The sequence below is a fragment of the Siphateles boraxobius genome, unplaced genomic scaffold, assembly GCF_051911475.1.
Source record: "Siphateles boraxobius isolate OS27281-9 unplaced genomic scaffold, OSU_SipBor_1 19, whole genome shotgun sequence".
NCBI lineage: Eukaryota > Metazoa > Chordata > Actinopteri > Cypriniformes > Leuciscidae > Siphateles > Siphateles boraxobius.
The window spans coordinates 11868256-11894345 of NW_027508799.1; the positions used below are offsets into that span (position 1 = coordinate 11868256).

General features: G+C 39.1%; 1 protein-coding gene across 2 annotated transcripts in view; it reads left to right on the forward strand.

Annotated features, from left to right (window-relative positions):
- ptprr (protein tyrosine phosphatase receptor type R) overlaps positions 1–26090 on the forward strand; it is an 82145-nt gene that overhangs the window by 687 nt on the left and 55368 nt on the right. The window contains exons 2-4 of one of the 2 annotated variants that reach the window (XM_077235291.1): positions 671–963; positions 8929–9072; positions 16543–16653. In XM_077235291.1, coding sequence (XP_077091406.1) covers positions 671–963; positions 8929–9072; positions 16543–16653 — 548 coding nt within the window. Of the gene's footprint in view, positions 1–670; positions 964–8928; positions 9073–16542; positions 16654–26090 lie in introns of those variants that run through there. The other variant, XM_077235292.1, reaches the window with a different exon arrangement.

Consider the following 26090-nt stretch of genomic DNA (forward strand, 5'->3'; position numbering starts at 1 on the left):
TAATTTGCAATAATTATTTCTTAAGGCTGACTTGAGTTTTCTTTCTTTTATCATACTGTTATATTTACATCTTAAAGCTGTAACCATCAACGATAGATAGATAGATAGATAGATAGAGTTTGGAGGGACATGATGATTAGTAAATGATTAAAAACTTTACATTTTGGAGTGAATTATCCCAAAAAAAAAAAAAAAAGCATTTATTGTCATCTTCGGGTTCATCAACACTCCTAATGATATTTATAATAGATATTAAAAGTTCTTCATGGAACCACAGATGCCAATAAAGAACCTTCATTTTTAAGAGTGAATGTCATTTATTTTAATTGATTCTCAGGTTTCTAAGTTTTTTGTCTCCAAGTGGTCCAAGTTTCATTTGCATTGGACATCAAAATCATTTCCTTTATGCATGATCACTAGATATTTTTCATTCTTACACTAGCCAGTCAGTCAGATTTAATTACAATGTTGAGTTATTGATGTTATTCACTTTGAGTTATTGAAGTGTTTTCATTTGCATATATACAAAACAAGTCAACAAAAGTTATATTTAATATGAGAAAAATATATATTATAAAATGTACTGTTGTGGGATTGGATTGAAATTGGTTTAAAACAGTATTCCAGTCATTATATAGCTAGTAGCTATGACGTGAAACTCTTGTTTCAGGGGGCATCTCTGAGGACGATGAAGTTTATCAGAGACCGCATCGACGAATAGCTAATGGAATAACTGGCAACGTGCATCAGCACACGGGTGTCCTCAGCCAGGGAAAGGCTTTGGGATTTTATGGGGAATTGCTTCAGACCCAGTCCCGTGGTCGGTTGTCCAAGCTGATGCCTGCAGTCTTTCTAGAATCCCATTTCCAAAGAGCTCCACAGAGGCAGTCAGATATCAACTTCCTGCAAAACATCGACCATGTGGAGAACAAGCCTGTGTCTGCCCACCACACGGTCACAATGGTGAGCGCCTACACACATTGAGATTTTGTAGTTACTTTTCAATTTTAGTGCAAAAATGTATAAGAAGCCAGGGGTGTAGAATTAAAGGGATAGTTCACCCAAAAATGTAAATTCTGTCATAATTTACTTACCCTCATGTCATTCCAAACCAGTGAGACTTTCGTTCATCTTTGGAACACAAATGAAGATCTTTTTGAGGAAATCTGAGAGTTTTCTGTCCCTTCATTGACAATATGCAACTACCACTTTGATGCTTCAAAAAGTTCATAAAGAGATTGAAAAACTATTCCATATGAATTGAGCAGTTGTTTAAGTCCAAATTTTCTGAAGAGACACGATCGCTTTATATGATGAACAGATTTAATTTAGGTTTTTATTCACATATAAACATTGATCAGCGAAACATAAACAGAAGCTCAACCGAACCTGCTTGACGCACGAGAACAAACCTCATGATGAAGCTCAAACATCCTGCGTAACACGAGAATGAACCTCATTGGTTCTCACACGTCAAGCAAACAGCTTACCACAACTGATGTGTGAGTTGATGAATGTTTATATGTGAATAAAAACCTACATTCAAACTGTTCATCATATACAGCGATCAAGTCTCTTCAGAAAATTTTGGACTTTTATGATCTCTTTATGAACTTTTTGAAGCGACAAAGTGGTAGTTGCATAGCTGTCAATGGAGGGACAGAAAGCTCTCAGATTTCATCAAAAAGATCTTCATTTGTGTTCTGAAGATGAACAAAAGTCTTAAGGGTTTGGAACATGAGGGTGAGTAATTACGACAGAATTTTCATTTTTGAATGAACTAACCCTTTAATTTGAAAAGGGTTAGATGAGATAATTGAAAATTTTGCTGCATATTTTTAAAGACGTACACACATATCTACACATGCCTTTTATATAGTGTGTTTGGTGGTCTCTCAATCAGCTTTCTCTGTTTGAATGAGAGTCAGTTTATTTTCCCCTCTTAAGGTTTAATTTGAAGTAAAAAAAAAACATTTGGTATCAATATTTTTCTGTATTGATCCTTGATACAATGTTAGAATTGCAAGTGTTCATCCTTAATTCCAAACATAAACCTGCGTGAAACAAGCATGTTACTGACTGGATCAAAACAAGTTGCCAGATGTGGCCAGGCAAGGTGCCAGCAATGTTGCAAGGGTGTTCTGGGTGTTTGCTAGGTGGTTATTGTGGGGTCCGTTTGATGTACAATGATAATACACAGTGAATTCTGCTTAAGTATGTGGTAGAATTTTCCTACGTACCTGGAACCTAATTACCTGGGGTGTAATTACCTCCAATCGACACCCAAGCGTCTAAAGTCAACACTTAATAAATCATTTTACCTGGGGCGTCTCCAGTTGACACCCAAGCGTCTACAGTCGACACTTAATAAATATATGAGGGGTGTCTCCACCGTGGGCTGTCAGCTCTGGGTCTGCACCATCGGACTTTCTCCAACCTCATCATCTGGGTCTCGTCGTCTCACCATTACCAGCCCTTCACCACTTCCTGCCTCCATCCCTTCATTTCAGCCTTCCTGCATCGTTTCGCCATCTCCTCGTCCTCCTCCAAAGCCCCCTCCGGACTTCTCTCTGTTCTGTCACAGTGCGAGGTCACGTCTTGCCAGAGGAGGGCGACATGTCACCATTATCATCACAGACTTTTAATTTTTTTTCATTCTAATCATGTGTTCCTATGTTCAGGCTATGTTTACACGGAAACGATCTGAAGAGAAAACGCAAAAGAGGCGTTGCGTTATCACTTTTTATTCTGCGTTTACACGAGCGTTATCGGGAGGAAATCCGCGTGCATATGGTGACGCAAAAGTGTGTGAAATTCGATGTAGTATGCACTCCAGGCGGCTAGGTGGCAATGTGAAGCACTGCGACACAACAACACCAATATCTGAGAATATTTTGTACAACTGCTGAAAAGACTCTTGTATGTTTATCAGAGCTGCTATGGCAACTTGAAGGTCCGACGTATGGAAATAATCCGACAAATTGGGGTTATTTTCCTGTAATGGCGCATGCCTGTGACGTAAACACGTACGCGACGAGAGCCACAGTGAGCAGATTTGCGTTTTTACTGTTTAGATGGGAACGCGACAGTGGATCGTTTTTAAGATTTCCACTCTGGAGGGTGGTTTCACTTTTTTGCGTTTTTAAGCCTCCAAAACGCAGTCGCCGTGTAAACGAAAGGCACATCCGATAAAATATTTTTACGTTTTCACCCAGAATCTTTCTCGTGTAAACAGGGCCTCAGTTTGACCGCTCCTCATTTGTGTTCATTGGTTTCAGCTGTGTCCTATTAATTATCCTCGTTTGTGTTTGCTTTATAAGTTGATCCTCACATTCATTCTCTGTTCGGTCTATGTTGCATTTAGTGTGTGTTGCCCTTCCTGTTGGTTTATTCTTTGTATTATTGTAATTAAACTTTGTGTTGGAATTAGTAGTGGGCAGATCGAGGCTTCGTGGAACACTGAAACAGTTAAATTAAATGTCCCGTATTGTGTCGAGGCTTCGAAACAATCCGACACCAGTCTCGACGGTGACTCCTACTGGTCAGAGCAGTTTAAATGCAACAAAAACACGTGTAAAAACACCTTTTAGCTACACATCTATTGCAATTTTTTTTATTGAAAGTAAAATCTTTCAAATTCAATCATCTAATAAGATTATTAGGTGTCTATATGTTCTTTTATTAATTGTCCGGGTTTGTTATGTTTGTTGAATGGCTCAGCTAAACAGGCTAAACCAATAATAAACTTTACCATTATTCATTTTAATTACACTAATGTCTAATTAAAACGTCTACAAATGTATAAAACTGATCAGAGATCAGGTAAAACCCACAGACATTTGTTCATTGGTTCTTAGTGACACGTCATGATTCATGGGTTGACAGAGATCATCACCCCCAGCAGTGAACCAATGAAAATGTTTAGAAACGTTTCAAAACAGTTATGATTTAATAAAGCCTTGTTTACTGAAATCACGTGACTGAACCATTGATTCGGAACAAATGATTCGTAGAAGTTTCAAAGCTTCATGAAGCAGTGTTTTGAAATTGCCATCACTAGTTGGAATTATATTCATCATCTTCGTCTACCTTCCTGCAACCACCCGTGACAGTTAGATTATTGTTGCAAATAACAAACTTGTCATCTGATGACTACTTTACTAGATTTGTTCTCCATTGTTTTGCTTTGTTTACAGATGTTTGATTCAATCACGGATACTTGCATCATACTCCTTGGGTGCTAGAGCACATTCACACATGCACAAAAACAATACTTTCATTCTCTCAACAAACTACGGGTACGTTTACTCGACAACGATATGCTTAAAAGCGAAGCGTACTGTTTTTATAAAGCATCTCCTTATTAAACTGTCTGTACACTTACAAATGTCTCAATGTTTCGGTTTGCAGGTAAAGACCCTATTTATGCTACCGTGTTAGTGTGGGGCTATTTTGAGCCTTGTTAGTGATATTAACTAGCGATTTTTATTTTTACTTATTCTATGCCCTATATACTAGCCTTATAAGCTAATCTGTGGTAAAACTAAAACTAAAGATAAAACTGGGTACATTCGATTATCATGAAAACGCATCCCAGAGAACGGTCGACCCGGTACCCATGTGTTATTTACCTCAGGTTCATTTTTGGCTGGAATTGTCCTTTAAAGTGGACTTAAGTGATTGGAGAAAAATCTGTTGTTTTCACTGCAAGATCCAGAACATTAAGAGGTAAATAAATAAAAAAATCAAACATATTCAAAGGTGAATTGCTCACAATATGATCTACAATATGCATGTAGAAAATAGATTTTAATTTCATGTTGACTTTAAAGAAACAACACACCTCTCCTCAGTGATTTGCATGATTTAAGGTTTTTTATTGTATATGGTAGTTTAGGTATAGGAGTAACATTAATAGATATACTTGCCGTAGAAACAACTCTCATAAAGATGAATAGATTTGACATTGAGTTTGACGGCGCTGAACATTTGGCAACTGTCTATACGTATCAGATTAAATTATGTGTGTATGCAAGTATTACAGTGAGGAGGATGTGTTTTATGTTGGAGTGAGATGAACTCTTTCACCCTCAGAGCCAATTACACTAATGCACCTGATGCGAGACCTCTGGAAGCTTCCCCACTCCCACGAGGTGTCCAAAAAAAATCAATCATAGCTCGCATATATCACCACTTCAGCGCACAGCACTGCCTGTAAAAGAGTCACACATTTATATATTTATTTGCTTTAATGCCGGTGAAGCTTAATATGGGATGTGCTCAGTACTCAAAAGGTCATTGCAATTTGCCTGTCAAAATTAATGCAGGTTTGAGAACTACTTCAGTGTGGGTGGTAATTAAAGTCAACACGAAATCAACATCGACCCTGCTTATGTCATGATTGCCCTGTTTTCTGTGCTCGTTATGTGGACTTTTAGCTTCTCCACGTTAGTCCCTCATGGTTTGTACCTGTGTCCTAGCCTTTGTACATAGTATAACTCTTGTCTGTGTCCGAAATCGCCCCCTATACACTTAAATATAGTGCACTATTTGAGAAGACAGCCATTTTTAGTGGTGTCCAAAAAAGATTGAGTTGACTTATTCACTCCCATAATGGACATCTGCAGAACTTTTTATTCACTCCCTCAGTGGACTATATTAGTGGAGTTATGTAGGGAATAGTAAATGAGGGTATAGTGGGTTTTGGGTACAGCTGTTGTATTTCCTATAAGGAGGTTTGATTCCAGGGGTTTCAGGGTTGAGACTAAATCTCACCGTAGGAATTAATGGAATCGACTCCACGACTACATTTGCTTTAATTCAAAACTTTTATTCTTTTTTCGAACATGAGGAATTACACTCTGTTTATTAAAACCACACACATTACACTGGTTGAAAGCGGCGTTGCATGACAAAAGCAAATATAACCCATTAGTAATTGATTCACCCATAGGAGCTGCACCTGTAAGTTCTGTTTTTGTGATGTTTGAGTTGGGGGAGGCTCTACGTGCGAAAAGGGTGCTTTAAATGTTGTTTGAAAATATGCATTATTTTTGTAATTCCACTACTGTCGCAAAAACTACATACTACATGTCACCTTTAACAAAACAAAGAAGGTAATCCGCAGGTGAGTAAACAACTTGGCAACTTTACAAACTTAACAAAGACAATTACCAACAACTCAAGGTAGAAACACAGGGCAATATATACAAGAGAAAATGAGCAACTAAATAAGACACAGGTGAAGAACATAATCAGAAACAATCAGTAACTAAGGCCTGGGACACACTAGACGATTTTTAAATCTTAACCGATTTTAAAACTGTGAAAGAACACAGACATAATGACAGTTTCAACCGATTTTTAGAATTATAATCCTCTGAACACACACACTAAATGATTCAGCCGGACCTCGAGACCACACACTTGTTGATTGTAGGAACGATTTCACAGTGAGACGAGACTCGCGAGATCCAACGTGATTTAACCCTTGTGCCTCATTTAAAAAAAGTTATACATAGGCCCATAGAGGACAGTCCATGTCAAAAAACTGCATTAAAAATTTGAAGCTTGGGAGCACAGACTTAAGTTTGGTGTCATTTTAAAGAAGACCCTTGTCAGATTATTGCTGAAGTAAAAAAAAAATACAAAATTAATAAGCAAATCCCCCAAAAAGTTATATAGGTTTAAGTTTATGAAATTTATTTATGAACATTATTTTATATAAAATATATGTTTTATAAAACAAGTTGAACTCTAAATCAAAGCCATAAATATAAATAAGTTGTGTTCCAAATATGAGGTTGATATCTCAAAAAAAAATAGCTTTCAGTAAGATTTTGTTTGGGGGCAGTAACAGACTTTCCCCATTGGGTGCAGCAAAACTCCACTGATGCACACAGTGATTGGATTCTAGACTTGCAGAGAGAGTTTTTCCTCTCTCAATATTACAAACACACACATGCACACATATTTTTTATAACACACATACCAACCACACTCTGACATCCATACCAAAACACCCACACAAATATCGTGGCATAATTTATCCAATTGGCTTTATAATATGCCAAAGCAAATAGGAATAAAGCGAGTAATTGCTTTATAGACCAAACCTGAAAAAATGGCAGAATCTGGTAAAAAAAAAAAAAAAGTAAAAATTTTAATTTTGAAGCCTTGCCAACCGAATTGAAGCCTCTTATCAAAGATTGCATAATTTTATAGTTAAATGGCCCTGGGATAAAAAAAAAATTAAGTATTAATGGGTTTCAATGGGGCCCTTTTGTCCAAAAGGCGCTGAGAGGGAGTATTGTTTTGTACCTAGTGCAAAAAAGATTTTTCAAAGGAAATGGGAGTGAAATAGTAAAATTACAATAAAAATATACACCTGTGCCAAATATTATGCAGTTAGCATTAACACAGGCAAAGTGATCAAAAAAACAAAACTGAAAAGGCCAAAAATGTCCCTAAGGAGGCACAAGGGTTAAGAAGAAAAACAAATGGAGGACAATCGACGTTGTCAGCTGACTTTTCTGGAACACATTCTGTTTTACAGTTGAAAAACAATGTAGAAAAAATTTTTTTGGGTGATCTTCTTTCTCAATGTTTGTGGCTGGAAATTTTCAGTTATAGAAACAAGCAACATCTGGTAGGTAAATAAATTCATGTCACACAATGCAGTATTTCTCCTATACCTTCACACTACAGCTTTTACATTACAACTACAACATTATATTCACATAATCAGACATATTTTGATTGTGTAGTTTACATGTAGAATGGCATGTATATTTTAATCATATGTTTATATTGTTATTATTGTTACAATCATCATATGTAAAATTATTATATGTTTATATATTTATTCTTTAAAATATTATACTGTACATCCATTTTTATCATGAATAATCATATTTTAATAATGTTTTCCTCTTGGGTCAAGTTATAATGTTAGTTTTTTATGCCTAAAACAGTGATAATTTAGTAACATATTTATTTAATTTTCAATTACCATTTTACACACACTCTCTAACCCTTACTAATAACCAATCTGCTTGTTTACACTGAATGCATTTTTTATTTTGATAGTTGTTCTGCTGTTACGAATAAAAAGCATCTATTCCACAGTTACTGACACCGTCAAGTTACTTATCATCCAGTAGGCATTATTGACATAAATGCGGTCATGTGTAGATGTCCATCTGTCTGAGATCTGAAAGCTGCAGAAGTTGTCACCGCACAGTTTCAATAAAAGCTCTTTTTAACTGAGGAGGAAGTTTTGACTTTCATTTCATTGTTTTCACTGTACAATAATCTTTTCTCAAAAGATCAAGGAAAATGTGATTCCTTATGATATGAGGCCTTTACAGTATTGCAAACGTTTAATCTTTCATTGCCTCACACAGGGTTGTCTCTGTTCTTCTGCCTCTCTCAGTTCCCATTGTGGTTTGGGAGAGAGTCAATGAAAGATTTGTCTTAAAAGTTATTTTCTGTTCTTTAATGTCAGTGGTCCTCTGTCAGAAAGATCTGAGGCCATAGCTTCTGTTCCCACCAGCAGAGGGCACAATCCCCAATCACTCCTGGCCCATATTTCCTATAGACCTGTGTAGATATGCAATTTGGTAACACAATCAATGTGAAGTCTTGTTAGTTTAGGCGCAATTCTAGTCATACATATATTTATTTGCTATTTTCAAGAAAATTTAGTTTATAATGTTGATACAAATCTCTATCAACAAATAAAATAAAAACATAGTTCTCTTTTGAAAATATGAACATTATCTAAAATCTTCATGTTATTAACTGTATAATGGATATAGGATAAATTCATTGTGTGATATATATTTTTGCATGGGCTTTAAAACTGTTCTGTTGATTCTAAATATCTTATAAAGGATATTGTTCATACACCATTCTTTGTGTTTTTAGGAGGAAAATGATGACATAGAACTGTATGTGTCGTCTGTTGGAGTATCAGAACCAATGGCTCATGAGGACATGATCCAGTTGCTCAACATCAACACCCTTCACCACAGCTCTGGGCCGCTTGCAACCACTGAGGCATCCACTGAGGTTTGTGGCCTAACTGCTCTTGTATGAAGTTACAGTCAGCTGTAAAACTACAAAACATACAGTTCAGTCATTACACCTCTAGGTATTGTTATAGTATGTTAATAGATATGAAAATGTTAAATTAATTTTGTCTTGGTGGACTAAATCTACAAATGCTGCTGCAGAGGAAATATGGACTGTGAGCTGCCGTGAGCACATATATGCTATATACAGAGGTCAAGTCAAGTCATCCTCATTTATATAGCGCTTTTAACAATGTAGATTGTTTCAAAGCAGCTTTTACAGAGATAAACATATAATTTAAGGTAACAGAGATTGGTTTGGTTTTATAGTGGTTCTTGAAAAAAAATATTTCAAGCTAAAGTTAGTTTTGATTGATTCACTTCCGTCTAAATGATCATTTGTTATTAAATTAGGGGCCGCTAAGACGACACCGTTCACACACACACACACACACACACACACACACACACGTGTGTGTGTGTGTGTGTGTGTGTGTGTATGTGTGTGTGAGTGTGTGAGTGAGTGTGTGATTATTTTTAGTTCAGCATAGTTTTTACTCCTTTATCATCATGCACTGACATACTAAGTGATGTTTGAAATCAGAGACTCGTGTTAAGCAGCAGTGTTTCTGACCTCTTGTGATCGGATCAGAAATATTTGTTTATTTATTTATTTTTGCCGTATGGGATCTTTTTTAAATATATATTTACAAATATTTATTGCTAAAATATATTTAAAAATATATTTACATAAATATGTTTTTGGCCATTTTTTATATTTTTGAAAACACATTTTAAAATATAAATATATATTTTAAAAGCATTTAAAAATACATTTTGCCCTATGTATTTCAATCTAAGAAAATATTGTCATATGTCATATTTGAAGAAAAATGTCTTCACAAAAAAAGGGTACAACTGTAACCATGGTTCCCTAAGAAGGGGAATGAGACACTGCATCCTAAGATTCTATGGGGAACCGGTGTTGACAGCGTGACCGGTGTGTGAAGCACGTGTCTAAACACGACAATAACATTGGCCGGGGACAGCCTATGACACCACTAACGATGTGACCAGAGTTTAAAAGGGTACCTTTAGTACACATTAACAACTTCTTCATCTGAAGGAGATGTGGGCAGGCATACCCGAAGCATGGCAACAAGACGCAGTCTCTTGTTCCCCTTCTCAGGGAATCATGGTTACATTCGTAACCAGAGGTGTTCCCTTTCGAATTGAAACTCGCGCTACGTCCTTGGACGCTATGGGGAAGAAATGCCCTCTCTAACCTGCTGAAAGAATGAAGAGGGAATGTGAGAGCTGACATTAAGTCAATGACTTCGTAGTTAGTCATGGAGCTAGGTCCGGACTCACAGTTCCCTGCTCAAGAGTGACTCTCTTCCCTTGGGCCAAAAACCCTGGCTATACATACTCCATGGGCAGAGCTCAGGGCCTGGTATTCTGGCCCTTCAGGGACACTATAGCCCTGACGAATGGAGGTCTCAGGAAAACCACCCTCAAACGAGAGGAGACCTATCAACACTCTAAAACAATATCATCAAAGAGGCTAGCAGAGAGCCAATGACCTGATAAAGTATCCGAGGGGAGCTCTTAGAACAGAAGCCTCAGCAGGACGACTCTCTAAAGCTACAGCTACTACTCTGCTACATTCTACACTAAGGACTGCTTATCAAGGAGGCTCAAAAAAGAGCCTGAACACTCCATACTGCTACCCAAGCTGAGCTCTGGGCAGTGGAAGCCTCAGCAGGATGACTCTCCAGAACAAAAGGGAAGCCTAGCAACGCCCACCCAGACGACAGTTTAACAAGGAGGCTTAAAAAAGAGCCTACAACCTAGTCCACTGATTAAACAGAGCTCTGAGAGTGGAGGCTTTAGCATGATGACCCTCTATAGCGAAAGGGAGCTTAACTACGCTCTAGGAAAAAGACCACCTGACCAAGGAGGCTCACAGGGAGCCGTATGACTTTGTCATGTTATTTTATGCGGAGCTGTAGGGAGTGGAGGTCTCAGCATGACGAGTCTCTAAATCAAGAGGAAACCTAACAACTCTTCCCTAATGGTGGTTTTGCCAAGCAGGCTCACAGAAAGCCATTCAATCTGGTGTGACCACCCGGATGGAGCTCTAAGAATGGAGGCCTTAGCAGGACAACTCTCTAAAAGAAGAGAAGGCCTAACTACGTTCTAAGCTAACGACTGCTTACCAAGGAGGCTAAACAAGAGCTCTACAAGTCGATACTGCTATCCAAGCGGAGCTCTGGGGAGCGGAGGTCTCAGCAGGACGACTCTCTCTTTACTCCACCAAAGACAGTTCCACCAAGGAGGCTCACAGAGAGCCATACCACTCAATGTCACTGTCTATAGCAGAATGATACTGAAGTCAGAACAAGCTCATTACATGGAGCAGAGGACCTTGCCCATAACTGGGAAGGTTTTACTCCATGCTCATCCTTAATGACCAATGGGAGCTAACAGCTACAACCACTGTAAAACCTGTAATATGATTTGGTCTCTAGACTCCAGCACTCTCAGCCGTATAACAGGAAAGGTTCACCCAAGGTGAACAGACCAATTCCTGTTGAAGTTCAGAGACCAGAAGAGCTCCGAGACTTCCTTGCCCAGCAGATCACAAGGAAGTATTAGGGGGCAAGGCAAAGTGCTAGCCGCACCATTATAAATGGTCAACTCAGACTTCAGCATTAAACCGAGCTCTCAACTATTAAGGATTCCACTTACACTCAACCACTAAGACATTGCCATCAAGGGGGGCCTGCTGAGTGCTAGCTGCGATCACTAAAAAACAAATGTCTTTGTAGGATCTCAAAACTCCAGACACTCCCGAAGGTGCTTTACGACAAAAAAGGGTCCTCGAACTGGGGCAAAAAGAAAACTTCCTGTTGGGTTCTCGAGGTCGAAAGAGCTTATCCCAGGGACTGGACGACCTGACTCTCTGCACTGCAGTCAAACCTGAGGAAAAGTGGGCTCTCTAGACTCCAACACTTCTAAAGATGCCTACAAATAGGAAGATACCCAGCGGAAGGGGCAGATCTTATAATAACACCTGCCTGAAATTTCTCCACATCTAATTCCTCAGAATGTGGAGGACCTACGGAAGCATAAAATAGGAGAAATGAAAGTGAAGGACGAGAGAGGACCAGGGGCCTCATTTATAAAACTTTGCGTAGGTTTTGCGTCAGAAGTGGCGTACGGATGAAACATAGGACGTGCGTACGCACAGAAATATTCGGATTTATAAAACCGTGCGCACGCACATCCTACGCATTTTTTCCTTAATAAATCCCAATCAATTCTAAATGTAGCGCAGCTTTTGCGGCTTCATGTCACGCCCATAGTTGCCCATAAATAGTCCGTGAAACGCCCACAAGTTAATATTCATAGATTGTGAAATTATGGCAAACATAGAGAGGACATCAAAAAAACGTAACAGGCCGATGGTGCGCTCCACTATAGCGCGAGCTCGGCTGTGGCACATGTTGTAGTGCCTTTCCTCTGCATTATGTGGATTGAGGAAAGGTGTAAGCAGCCACTGTTTGAGGGGATATCCACTGTCCCCTGCAAGGATAGTGAAAGGGTTAAGACTTTGAAGTACAGTAAAATGTCTAGTAATCAAACGTAGCCTACCTAGAAGCCAGCCATCACGCACAGCACCAGCCTCGAGTCTGCGCCCAACACTGCTGTGTCTTAAAATGAATGAGTCATGGGTTGACCCAGGCCACCGAGCTACTACGTTAGTGAGCAACATGTCTGCATCACAAATAATTTGGACATTGATCGAATGGAAATGCTTTCGATTAATGAAAGCATTTTCATTCACATTCGGTGCCCTTATGGCAACATGAGTGCAGTCAATTGCACCGATAACGTTTGGGAAACCGTACATAGCTGCAAATTGAGCTTTCTTGTTTGCCTGTTCACCCGCCATGTATGGAAACTTTATGCACTCATGGGACAAAGCTATTATGCCTTTTAAAACGTCTGGCATTATCCGGCTAAGGGTCGGCTGAGATATGCCTGACCTGTCAGCCAATTCCCTCTGAAAAGTGCCAGTCGCCAGGAATCCTAGTGTTGTTAGGACTTGAAGTGGGACTGGCACGGCATGGTTCCTCCGAGTGCTCCTCTGTAACGCGGGGGCCAAAAGACCGCAGAGGTCCAACAGGACAGCTCGAGGAAGTCGGAACCGGCTCATGAGCCACTCGTCCTCATTTGCCAGCAAATCTTCTTGCTGTCTGAAGATGCGTTCACTCCGAATCCTTCCATTTGCCACATCTTCTAAGAGCGCAAGATCAGCCATTGTGCGTCATTACGCATTGTGATGGGGCATTTTATTCCCATCCATTTAATTGCATCTGACAAGCTACAGATGTTGGTTATAATCTACTTGGAAATGGGAATTAGTTCAGCGCAAATGTAATTTCTTGCAGCTTTCTGAATGGTTGAGACATAGGCTACGTCATACGTTATTTTATCAAAAATAAAACGAACTAAAGGCATATGCATGAATACCATGATTCCGTAGCTGATGAAGACATTTTTAGTATGAAAACAACTTTCCCCAGAGGACAAATAATACAACTATTTATCTATCTGTCTATAAATCTATCTAGGCTATATATCTCCCTAATTATATATCTATCTGACTGACTATCTAATTGCATCTATATCTGCTCCGCCAGACGGACACATTGGCGAGAATATCAGTTTTGTACATTATTTCGTTCTGTTTACCATTTATGATGAGGATCACAATCTTATTTATGAGGATGAATTGTATAACATGCCAATATTATTGCAGAACATATTTGACTTTTCTTTTTGGAAATATTAATTTGCATTTCTGTTTCAGATCGATCAAACGGGTGTTCGTGTAGGCTGTTGATTGTAAGACTTGCTTTGTGAAGTCTTCGTGTTATTTATGAGAGGCAGTATTGCCATTTATTTTACACAACGGTCTACAGTTTCACACACTTTCACGTGTTTCTTCCATCTGCCGACGGTGTCGCCATTTCTCATTTCACCCGTTTTTGTGCGTACGCCTGGGTCAGAGCTTGCGTGAAGGACCGCACATTTTCCCGTCAAGTTTGCTTTTTATAAATACCAATTATTGCGTAGAGAGCGGCGTACGCCTTCTTTTGTGCGTGCGCAACGTTTATAAATGAGGCCCCTGGTCTGGACTTTACGTTGTGTTTGGTTTATGTGTGTGCGCCAGTTGTCCGTGAGGGGCTGCCGCCTTTACTTTCGTTTTGTTTATTTCTATATTAAAGTTTTTGAAACGTTTGCCGGATCCCATCTCCTTCTTCCCATAACAACATACCTTGCTGTAGTGCATGTTCAAAAAATCCTGGTAATACCATGGCACCACAAACCAAAATATATGGTAATATAATCATTTTATTATTACACCTTCTGACAAAATTCTAATGGTTTAAAAATAACTAAAATAACTAATGGTTTGAAATATAATATATTCAATATTTTGAATTAAATTGTAATTAAAGTCCACTGAGGCGACTTGCAGTGAGTGTTACATGTCAGTTTGTTTCTGGACTTCCTTCTGTGTTCAGTTTCCCGCCACTCCTGTCTCCATCACCACCATCCTCGTTAGTTCATTTAGTTCAGCTGTGTCTTTTTAAATATCTCATTAGTTCTCTTTGATTTCCACCTGTATATACTGTATACCCTGTGTTCTCCCTCTGTCATTGTCGGTTCTCGTCAACGTTTGGCTGTGTTTCTCCTGTGTTATTCCTTGTCCCAGTGTATTTAATAATTAAAGTCTTCCTTCCAATGTTCCTTCCTAGTCGTGAGCATTTCTGAACACCACCATCCGTAACAGTGAGAACCCATGTGCAGATTTATTCAAATAAACAAAATAGACAGACTTGAACTTAAACACAACAGCAACCTTTATAGGGAACAAAGCTAGACAAAGGAACAATGAAACATGAGACTAATGATTACAAGAAACACCTGAGCATGATCAAGACAATGAGCCAATGACAAAACATAACTGATGAACACATGACAAGAGCAACCAACCAGCACAAGACACATACGACTAGAGAAGCACATGACACGATCACATTAGGAGCAAGAGAAACACATGACTAACAGGAAACATGACTATAAAAATAGGTGTGTTTGACTTAAAGCAGCGCTTTGCAGACTGATCAGTGTATTGCAAGTTCCGAAAGCATGCATAGCCGTCTGCACTCTAATCAATCTCGCGGTACTCTGATGTCAAACACCGATCGGTCCGTGCAGTAATGCTTCAAGTCTAACATACCTAATAGATGAACAAGAACAAAACCTAAACGAATGAGACATAAATGCTGTAAAACACTAAGTATTTTTTTAGTACACTACATAGGCAATGAATCATGGGAGATAAAAACTGTAAATGAAAATAAATGCAATGTTTTAAAGAAAACTATATGTAATTGTATTATTTGAAATACAACAATATTGTTATTCTTCAACCCATAAAGCGTTAAGGCCTTTTTCTACCTGATTTGACCATTAAAAATGTCTTTCCTCTTCATAACCCAGTAGTCCCGATCTTTTTTTTATCATCTAAACCCCCACTAAACCCCCATAACATAATTCGATTTTTTAAGTTTTTGAAGTTACATTAAACCTAAAATTATATTATATTGACAATGATATACAAAAAGTAATATATATATAAAATACAATAACAGGGTAATCTTTGACACTAATGTTATATAAAGTTTGCATTTATGGTTTCAAATTTTATTTTTACTACACATTATGTAGACCTTTAATATACAAGTTCACCTCACCTCTGGAAAAGCATTTTTTAATGCAACATATAGCACATCATATTTGATGTTGATGATGTTTTGTAATACATTATTGTCTCAATATAATATAATATCAATTATTTATTATTTTTATTCTTCTTGTACTGATTTTTCACTATAAGTACAGTGGTTTCATGTAAACTCTCCACTAATATGAGATCATTATTAATGATTATAAAACAACAAGAAAGATAATGTTTAAAATATTTTTTTTATGTTGAATATAGCATGTCACCTCTCAGGACCCTGCTGCCAACTACCCGAGGACAGGTGCATGTGTGTTGCAGGACATTTTATGCAGTGTGTGTGTGTGTGTGTGTGTGTGTGTGTGTGTGTGTGTGTGTGTGTGTGTGTGTGTGTGTGTGTGTGTGTGTGTGTGTGTGTGTGTGTGTGTGTGTGTGTGTGAGAGTGAGTGGGCAGGTTTAGGGGTGGAGTCAGCCTCTGTTTGGCATGTCAATGTCTTCCTTAAGATCGCACTTGTTGATCCTTATATCACTTTCACTCAACCACAGTATAAATGCATGTTAGGGCTCTCAAAACTCATGTCCGATGTAGCATGTATTGATATTGGTTCGGGACACTTTTGATATTTTTTTTTGTCTGTTTTTGAACAGAAGAATGTTTTCAAAAACCACCATGAGAAGAACAGCATCTGGGGTAAAGACGGATTCTACGTGCTGGTTATCTGTCTCACAATATTAATCATCATCTTCAGCTGTTTAATGGTACGTATCTCTCACAGTCTTCTACCATTCATTTGATTTGAATAGGATATGATGCTATGTGGGAAGATTAATAAAATGCTCTTTATTATCTCAGAAAACCTAATGTTTTATTGATTTTGTTTAAAGCTTTGTCTCAAACGTTTCTCCTAACATTCCTTCATAGACATAGAAAGAGTTTCAAATGAGTAGATAGTTGTCATACAGTAAGACAATAACACTTGATGATATGACAACTCGATGAGAAATGTTTAAATTCGTATTTAGACTTAAAGTAGATACATGTGAGATTGCTGGGATCTTTCTCAGGAGAAACATCTGAGAAGCAGGAAACCTACGTAAAAGTCTCCATTTGCTCTCCATTCCATCTCAGTGCTGTCTTGGAGAAACAAATAAGATATTAAATGGTTCTCATTTGTGATTTTTTTCTGTCCTATGGTTTTGAATAGGGAATTATGAATTTGAATATTGAATTTAAATATTTAATTGAGTTTATTCACTTGGAACAGTTCAAATACTTCCTGTTTCATGCGTGTCTCAGCAAACACTCTCGTGAAGTAAACACTAACGGTTATTAACATTAAAACTGCGATCATTCAAGTCTGCACACACTGAAGGCACTCCTTGGGTTTTGATATACAGTGAGTAATAGTGAAAAAGACCTGAACAGAAGCAGTGACACAGGATATGATACAGAAAAGAGTCATTGCAAAACGGATGTATTGTGGCAGAGGAAGTCGCATGGTTTCCTCTGTTGGTTCAGCACTTTAAAAGGATCAGCACTGCCATCTTGGTCACACCTGACTCCGCCCTCTGATTGGTCAACGTTTGCTCTTAACGTTTTAAGTCTGTCTTAACTCTGGCGATGACATCATAGCACGTCCTCAGAGCACCCGCTCTCTCTTGCGCTGACGGACTGAAAAGCTTAAGAATAATTACCACGTTAAGCTGTGAGCCGATCTCAATGACAGGGTCCACTGAAGCATTATTAGCATTGTGAATCTGTAAAAACTAGGACAGGAGGAGTTTTCAAACTCTTCATGATGATCCTTTTGTGGGTGGCACCCCTTTCAAATTTCTATTTCTATTTATATTGTGAAAGATCAAAATATTATAAATACGGTAAAACATTATCTGTAAAATATTTACTTTTTTTTATTCCACTCACCATAAACATAAAACTATGGCTATGTTCAGATAATATAACTTTTTAATTTCATGATTTCCATCTAGTCTGTAGAAAGCAGTATGAAAAATGTAATATAAAATTTGGTAAATTGTGAACAGGGCAGCCGGATCCATTTGCAAGTTTCATTAGACAATTTAAAAACCACATTAGTGTCCGGGAAAACAAACAGAAATAAAAGGTTTGTTTGTACAAAGGTTTAAAGTTGATTTAATAGAAGTCAGCACTGAAACCATACCACACAGCTCATTATGATGATGAGATAGAGACCTCTGGTGGAAAACATGAAAATTACTGTATACAAATGTGAACACGTTTATTTTATGGTAACAAAAAACATACTCACTCAAATTTGAATAATTACTGAACTAGAGGCATTGCTAAAATAGATGTAAAGGTCTTTTCCAACTAGATACCTACTTTTAAAACCATGAGAAAGAAAATGACTTTGAATTAAATTATGACCCTCAAAGCAATGCTATAATTGATTTAATCATGGATGCATTTTTTAAAATGTGATTCAGAGTTTAAGGAAGATTATAATAGCTCATTTAAATTCTCAACAAGATTTGAAACTGACTGAAAGTATTCAGTTTAAGAGCCGCTTTAAATTATGACGTAGAAGAAAAAATACTGTACTTACAAATGGCTTTTTACAAATTGAATCCATTTATTAATGCATTCATTAATTCTGATAATAGGATTAGTAAATTTAGTAAATTTAAACGTAAATCAGAAAATTTTGTAAAGTATGTAGTGCTTCTGTGTTTCTAGTGTTTATTAAAAGTAAGTTTGTTTGTCATGCTTCTTTCTCTGTGCATTTCACTACTGGAACCCCTGGCAATATGTGAATGTATCAAGTGAATTTTTATATAAAAAAAAATAATAATCTTGCACTGTATCTTGCTGGGAGTGCAAGTTGTTTAGATTGAATGTAGAAAATAAAAACTTGTCTGAAATGAAGATACATTACAAACTGATTTGTTCCTTCATTGCAAATGTCTAGAATTGCTTTTTACATCAAAAACTGGTGGGAAATGGTTGGATGTAAAGTTTTGTGGAAACTGGGACGTCCCTACCAATAAAAAAAAAAACCTCATATCTTCTCCTGACCCATTATAAGTTTCATTTGAGAAATAGGTGTTTGCGAACCTGACTCCATAAAAACATCTAATGTACTTCTGCAAAAGTTGCACATTTATGCAATTCAGCAAGTTTGTCCTGCATCTTCACGTGTGAACATTGTGCATTTGGGTAATACTTTATTTTGATGGTCCCTTTTGAACACTCTGTTGACTACAAGTAACTTTGCAACTACATGTCTACTTATTTTAACCCTACCAGTCTACTAATACTCTACTAACACTAGTTAGTAGACATGTTGATGCAAAGTTACTTATAGTCAACAGAATGTTAAAGGGACCATCGAAATAAAGTGAAACCTGCATTTGTACTTCAGTTACTGGGATTTGATCTTAACTCTACTCCCATGTTCTATATTATTCTATGAATGAGTATGTAGAGTTTTTCCGATGAGTTCACCAATCTGCAATTTTCAAACAGAATTCAATTTTGCCGTAAAGCAGCTCTAAAAAGACAATAGTAAACAGTCGTTATCCAGTTGAAATCAGTTCAGAGTTGATTCAGTTCTGTTCAATAACTGTAAAGCTCATCAATAGGCCTATTTCACAAAATGGCGACAGAGACCGGAAGTAGGGTAGCGATAATTCCGCTCGCGCCGCCTCCCGCTACGATCGCCATTCATTCTCAAATTGGACTGTGAACAGCTTGTTTTCTTTTACTGTCTATGGTTTTCTCTCTCAGTAATTCATATATATCTGACAAAAGTAAGAATAGCAGATGTTGTCCGTTTTGTTGATAGTTTTCAGGGAGCTGTGAAAAGATCGAAATTGGACAAAGGTAACAAATTCTTGACGTTTGCCTACATAAAAAAAAGTTCCATTCATTTAAATGGCATGACACTTGATGACAAAGATCACACTTAAATAATTAAATAAAACTAAATAAATAAATAAATTGAAATGATGTCTGATTGAGTGAAATGTAGTGGCTTTTGTTAAAATCTCATGTTATTAAGTGTTAGTTTGTCCAGGAGATTGCAGCAATCTTCCACTATTATGGTTCAATTTCCATGTTACTACCATGAATGAACCTAAGAATTGTACATCTTTACAGTGAATTCGACCTAACGTTACTAGTAGGTCTAATAATGAAATTAAGGCAAATAAAAAAAATGGTTAGACTAAAAAAATAAATGAAGTGAGTGATATTACATGTTTTAAAAAATCATGATGTTACAAAATCACATTTTACTGTCTGGGGTCCTCTTATGAAAAGAAAATATATTTCCCTATATATGAATGTTTTCACAGCATATTTGAAAATATACAGAATAATATATGGTGTTAATATATTACAATATATTGAATAATACATAAGGAATCTTCATATATTTAAAAATGTGAGAGACAATATACTTAATAATATATAATGTATGTAATTTTGTATTCAGTACACTTCATAATATATACAGGGATTAAAGTTCTCCGTCGCTACCAGAGAGTCTACGACGGAATTCCATCAATATCAGGGTTCCCCACTGTCCTTATGTCTTAAATTTACTTTTCATAATTTTAAGGCAGTAAATATGCTCACATTTCTCAAATAGTGTAATAAATGTCTTAATTTTAGTTTGAATGGGTCTTAAATCAAGGATGAGAAGTCTGCTCACCCTGCTTAGGGGGATGTGATCAAAGCCTGGACTGGAGCAAAAGCACGTTCCTCTCTGGACTCTAAGCGTTCTGTTATCACTCCGCTCCTGATCCACTCCGGGTTTTCCAGTCTCACTCACAGGAAAAACTGCTCCGTGTTCACTCAATTTTAAAAGTTATTCTCATATGTTTTATTTTTTTATATCACAAACGTCTGAATTTATAATACTATATATAATGGTTTCGAAAGTATTCTACACGTTTAAGAAATGTTCCAGCTGCCCATGCACAAGTAAACAGCAGGTATGGCAAAGCGCACCCAGGTAAAAGGAAAAAAAGGTAAAGAAAGTTACAGAAAACAACTTCTACAAACAATTTTAATTTGCCAACAGTTAATAATAATAAATAAAAGTTCATGACGTGCAAATCGGATAACAATCAAGTGCAATATAAACATGTTTTGTGTCAGGGCATAACTCCATTTCAACATCTGCTTCCTCCACACACGTCTTTTTGCGTCTGTGTCTGGCATGATTTAACTTCTCCCCAGTTGTTCCATGAAACCCCGCAAAACACGGAAAGCCGTGAAGTGATAAATAGGGTTGTTTCTTCTTTGGGTTGAAAAGGTACGCAATGGTCTCGGCATTATTTTGTCCTCCGACTGCAACTCCTGCTCCTAGCGCTTTCACCGGAAAAATGTTTACCCTACTTCCGGTCTTGGCGGCCATTTTTTTGAAATAGGCCTATTATGGAATGACATCAGTTCATCTATAAAGCAGCTTTGAAGAAAACAATGATGTCATTGTTTTCTCAGTTCAGTTCTCATCCAATGGTGTCAGTGCAGTCAGATCAATAATCTGTAATATTAAGTTTCCCCAACTACGCAAGCCAGAGGCGCCAGTGACAAGGAACCCAAACTCAGACATGGAGAAAAAAACCTTTGGCCAGACGAATGAACATGGTGTGATTATGATTTCAGGCTGCATCAAAAACCAGATTGTGGATTGATTTCATTCAGAATATTTCATACAGTCTGGGGATACATCACAACAGCATATGGAGGGAGGAAGAGTTGAAGCTGATCATAGGGTCTGTGCAGAGGACTTGTCTGGTTCTCTTTGTATTTAGTGAGGATCTGTGCCGATGGCTGTCTAGTCAATAAGGTCTTTACACAAGGTCTTTCTTTAGGGCTCGCCTAGTTTTCATGGTCTCCACTGACATTCAGGACTGTTGTGGTCGTCAAGGTGCAGGTTTCCTGTCTGATCTGGATATAGACTGGATATGGTGTACTGCGGTAACCTCGGGGTAAGAATGAGACGGATTAATATTAGAATAGGCCTAATATTAGGACGTAACATACATCTGATGTCATGGGAAGTGTTTATGGTTCTGGTTGACTTAATTTATGCAGCCTTACAATCCTTTAACGGACGTGCATTGTGATAGTGTGATAGTGTGTTATGAGTATGCCAGGTTAAAGAGATGGGTTTTTAATCTAGATTTAAACTGACAAGAGCGTGTCTGTCTCCCAAACAAGGCAAGGAAGACTGTTCCAGAGTTTGGGCACTAAACAGGAAAAGGATCTACCGCCCACAGTCAATTTTGATATTCTTGTGTCACATGCCTATCCTATCTTGTGCTGCACATGGGTGTTTTGTTATTTTGGGCCATGTGCTCTTGTCATTTTTAAGTCCCCTCTTGTTTGCATTCTGTGTCGGTACGTTTTCTAATGTTTCCCGTTCCCCGTGATCCTCCAGCACGTTTCAATTTCTGTTGTTATTTTGTATTCATTAGTTATGTTTTACCCCTCGTGGGTTTTGTTCTTTTGTAATTAAAGATCATTCTCCTTGAGTCCTCACCCCTGTTTGCATTGTACCAGCCGTGACATCTTGGTATTGGCCAGAATTTTGAGTTCACAGTGGACGTGAAGGATTATATGCTGTAGGGTATGAGCGCAGAATTATGAAGTCATTATTTCTTAACACAATAAACACATGTTCACGAAGGGTTTCTAAAGCCCAACCTATGACTTGAGTTTCCCTGTTTGCATTGTACCAGCCGCGACATAACATACCGACCATATGAGGACTCAGCGGAGAAGAGGTGGGCAACCAGTCTCCAGTTCGCAATGGGAGCGGATGCTCCAATTTAAAGAGCTAGTCTCCCTCCGTCAGCAGGGGACGGAGGTGAGAGAGTTCAGCCGGAGGTTCAGTAGTGCAGCTGAGGGGCTGAACCTTGGCGAGGATGCTCGTAAGGATTTATTTAATCATGCGCTTGACGAGCCGATGGACTGGCTGATCGGAAGAGCTTTCGATTGGGTCAGTTTGGAGGCGATGGTGGAAGGTCTCATTCGTCATCATGAGAGAATTGCCAGGGAGGTGGTCCCGAGTCGTTGGTCCCTGTTCCGGTGGTCCCTGTTCTGGTGGTCCCTGTTCCGGTGGTCCCGAGTTCGGTGGTCCCGAAACGGAGGAGGAGAAGGAAGACTTCCTCCGTGACTGTCCCGGTGGTCCCTGTTCCGGTGGTCCCTGTTCCAGTGGTCCCGAGTCTGATGGTCCCGAGTCTGCTCACCAGCGCTCTCCCAGGGCCTTCACCGCTGGTCCCCTCCGGCCCAGAGCCTTCACCGCTGGTCCCGTCCGGCCCAGGGCCTTCACCGCTGGTCGCGTCCAGGCCAGAGCTTTCGCCGCTGGCCCCCCGTCCAGCCCAGAGCCTTTGCCGTCCTGGCCGCCCGAAGGATCTTCACCGCCCTGGCCGCCCGATGGGTCATCTGCTCCGCCCTGGCCGCCCAAGGGAAAGTCTCCGCCCTGGCTGCCCGAGGGAAAGTCTCCGCCCTGGCCGCCAGATGGACTGTCGTCTCCACCCTGGCTGCCAGATGGACTGTCGTCTCCGCCCTGGCCGCCAGGTGGAGTGTCGTCTCCACTCTGGCCACCCGATGGACTGACATTTCTGCCCTGGCTGTCTGCATAGTCTGCTCCACCCTGGCCTCCCAAACTCTGCGAACCGCCCTGGCCCCCCGAACTCTCCGAGCCGCCCTGGCCTCCCAAACCTAAACGTTTTGTTCCGCCCTGGTCTGTCCCGCCCTGTTCTGTCCCCCCTGTCCCGCCCTGTCCCGTCCCCCCTGTCCCGCCCTGTCCCGTCCCCCCTGTCCCGCCCTGGTCTGTCCCTCCCGTCTCGCCCTGGTCTGTCCCTCCCGTCTCGCCCTGGTCTGTCCCTCCCGTCTCGCCCTGGTCTGTCCCTCCCTGGTCTGTCCCTCCCGTCTCGCCCTGGTCTGTCCCTCCCGTCTCGCCTTGGTCTTATGGTTGCGTCTGGTAGCCGCTCCGTTGGGAGAGGGTAATGTCACATGCCTATCCTATCTTGTGCTGCACATGCGTGTTTTGTTATTTTGGGCCATGTGCTCGTGTCATTGTCTGATCCCTCCACCTTGTTATCTGATTATTGTTTGAGTTCATCCACCTGTTCCCTCCTGATTGGTTTCCCTTTTTAAGTCCCCTCTTGTTTGAATTCTGTGTCGGTACGTTGTCTAATGTTTCCCGTTCCCCGTGATCCTCCAGCACGTTTCATGTTCTGTTGTTATTTTGTATTCATTAGTTATATTTTCCCCCTCGTGGGTTTTGTTCTTTTGTAATTAAAGATCATTCTCCTTGAGTCCTCACCCCTGTTTGCATTGTACCAGCCGTGACATCTTGGTATTGGCCAGAATTTTGAGTTCACAGTGGACGTGAAGGATTATATGCTGTAGGGTATGAGCGCAGAATTATGAAGTCATTATTTCTTAACACAATAAACACATGTTCACGAAGGGTTTCTAAAGCCCAACCTATGACTCCCCAAGTCTAAATCTTCCCTTAGCGCCAGCCAGTCTGGAGGGTAGATTAGTTTGTGACACCTTTACAGCGTAATGAGTCCCCACAGAGATCCACGCGGGATCCTGATTTGTTCGCGAGCCAACATCCAAGAAGACCGTTATCTCCAAACCCCCAGCGAGGGAGGAATGCCAGATAAGCAAATGGACAACATACACACATGCACATATATGCATCTCTAACATTAAAACCCAGAAATTAGTGATTATGAAATGTAAACATGATGTATTCCTGTATGTTTGAAGTTTATACTGTATCGAGTCTCTCTAGGACTGTTAGTTATGTAGTTGAAGCTAGCTGACTTCTATAAAAGTCTAAGAGTATATGTATATCCTTGTATGCGTAACAAACACAGACTGAGTGGTATCAAACGAAATCTCCTTACTTGCTCGAGCCAAATATATGTAAGAAGTTACTGAAAAATTATTCTACTATGTTTTTCCCATCTTTGTAAGTGAAAGACCTAATCGCTCATCCTCATAAAACACGCGAATGAGTTCATCAGACTAAGGGAAGGGAAGATCTGGCGCCAAAATCTGTGAGGTGCTATTGGTCTTTGCTCCCAAATGAAGGGGCGTTAAGTTTCACTTTAAAAGATGCGACATGGCTCTTCTTCACTCTCGTCTTCGTGCTACTCTTCTTGTGTATGTCCTGCGACCTAGTCGTCTTATTTTATCTTTGGTTTTATTTTATGTTTAACTCAGTCTTTTATTTGATGCTCAGTTCTTGTCGGCAGACCGAACGCAGCATTTTACGTTTTTGATAGAAGTCCTATATCCTCTGGGTGAAAGGACTCCTCCACAGCATACCTTTAAGACTTTTGAATTTCCCGCGAGCAAAACACGCTCTCGAAACACCGAAAGGACGCTTCCAGCTCACCAACTACGAGGACATCCACACTCACACACGCCGGCTTGTCCAGCGACATAAAGGTCCTGTGCAAGTATAACTCAATCCAGATTCAAGCGCGTTAAAGTGTGTATTTTCCTTGTTGGTTCTTAAGGTTCAACTGTGGTAACAATCTTTGTTTTCCTGTCTTCTACTTTTCTTTCTTACTGTTTTCGCTTTTATTATTTGATATATTCATTGTTAAATGTAGTTGTATTTTCTAGTTAATTTTTATTAAACTCATTATACTCTCGATTGTCTCTGTTTGTTTGCCACGGAACAAAGCCTCTTTAAGGTATGATCTAAAGCTGCGAGCTGATACTGTTAAAGTTAACTAATTTGATTAGTAAACTGATACTAAGGATAAACCTTTTTTGAGAATTGATAACGAATATCAAACAAGCAGCTCGGTGGACGAACTGACTAGTTGGGATAACAGTTACAGTTAACTCTGAGGTATTCTGAAAATTAATATAGCCCGTCTGCAGGTGAGTTATATACTTAATTAATTACAATTCGTTGTGTTAATTAACTATATATATCTGAAGCAGACGCGTGAGCTATATAATCTCTATTTGGGTGATTTTTATGTATGATGATCTAGTTCAGACCCGTATTCAATCACTGTTGATCCTAAATTAATAATTATTGAATACTTATTCCCCAAACCTGAGCTAAATTCCTTACATATTGGTGGAGAAATATGCGAGCACATTTTAAGCTTTGTTTTGTGAACAACTAATGCAGTGTCAATTTTGTGTATTGTGTTGTTAA